Consider the following 1,390-nt stretch of genomic DNA (forward strand, 5'->3'; position numbering starts at 1 on the left):
TGTTGACAGTATGTGTATGTGTACGTGTATGTGTATGTGTTGACAGTATGTGTATGTGTACGTGTATGTGTATGTGTTGACAGTATGTGTATGTGTACGTGTATGTGTATGTGTTGACAGTATGTGTATGTGTACGTGTATGTGTATGTGTTGACAGTACGTGTATGTGTTCCCAGGCGGCCTCAAGTTTTACCAGTCGGCCAACAACGTGATACTGTGCCCCGGCGACCAGAATGGTGTCATTTCTCCTGTCTACTTTGACAAAATAAAAAACAGGCGCTCGGGGAAAACGGTGAGCAGTTTGTGGCTTTTTACCTGACGATCAAGTTAGGGGTGGGGTTGTGTGCATTTTGTCAGAATAATGATTATGATATATATGACATTTATGGCTGTCAAAGCCAATGAGAGATCGTAGGCTGTGAGCACTTGATGAAGAGAACAACAACATAGAACACTACGTTGTGAGCAGACTGAAAATCTAGATACAATAATAATAATAATAATAAAAAATATCATTTGTATAGCGCATACCACCGCTCAACAGCAGGCTCTATGCACTTTACACACTTTATTATTACCCCAGCAGACCATAGAACACTTAGAAACATTCTCAGCTTCCCGGGAAGCATACAGTGCAAGCTGCTGATTAGGCGCTCAAACACTAACAAACTGACAAGATCTTTTATTATCTATAGCCGGGTACTCATTCCCACCTGGGTGAAGTGAGGAAAATTTGTGTAAAGTGCCTTTCCCAAGGACACAACGTCGGGCCCCTGTCGGGATTCGAACCCCACAACCTTACGTTTGTGAGTCCGAAAGCCTAACCACTAGACCACATATAGACAATATGTGTCACAGCTCGATGGAATCGGACGCTCATCCAATCTGGAACATATGGAGTTATTGCTATCATCCACTTAGAAATATGTTTGTCAATAGACAGAGAAGGTGCTGAGCCAAGACAAATGAAGAAGTATTTTGCTTCCACCAACATTCAGCACGTAATCCCATGTGTCGTAATCCCATGTGTCGTAATCTGTCGTAATCCCATGTGTCTAGCTTCCTGCAGATGTGCTGTGGACACTTTCATTGTGTGTGCTAAAAGTTTCCTGAATTCATTTTTCTTTTCTCTGTCTGTGGTTTTTTCTCTCCTCCATCCCCACAACTTAGATCATTTAGGAGGCGGGCTTCCGACCCTGCCTGTCAGGGCCAACCTGGGCTGAGAGGGATACAACATCCCAGCAGAAAGACCGAGGTACTCCATACAAATTCTCCCCATTCAGGAATTGAACTCAAGTCTCCTGTGTGTAATGGCTACCCCACAGACACCCCCCTCCCCCCCTACCACAGACACCGATCGTGTATCTACTATAATAATCGACTATTCCCC

General features: G+C 44.0%; 1 protein-coding gene across 1 annotated transcript in view; it reads left to right on the top strand.

The window, feature by feature from the left end:
* The window catches only part of LOC101847084 (tRNA 2'-phosphotransferase 1), a gene marked incomplete at its 3' end in the record, with an annotated part of 4,529 nt that extends 4,237 nt beyond the window's left edge, over positions 1 to 292 (top strand). Inside the window, 1 exon segment of the mRNA XM_035973575.1 lies at positions 177 to 292. Within this exon segment, the coding sequence (XP_035829468.1) occupies positions 177 to 292 (116 nt within the window).
* Positions 293 to 1,390: the final 1,098 nt, after the last annotated feature.

This window comes from Aplysia californica, unplaced genomic scaffold, assembly GCF_000002075.1.
Source record: "Aplysia californica isolate F4 #8 unplaced genomic scaffold, AplCal3.0 scaffold01442, whole genome shotgun sequence".
Lineage (NCBI taxonomy): Eukaryota > Metazoa > Mollusca > Gastropoda > Aplysiida > Aplysiidae > Aplysia > Aplysia californica.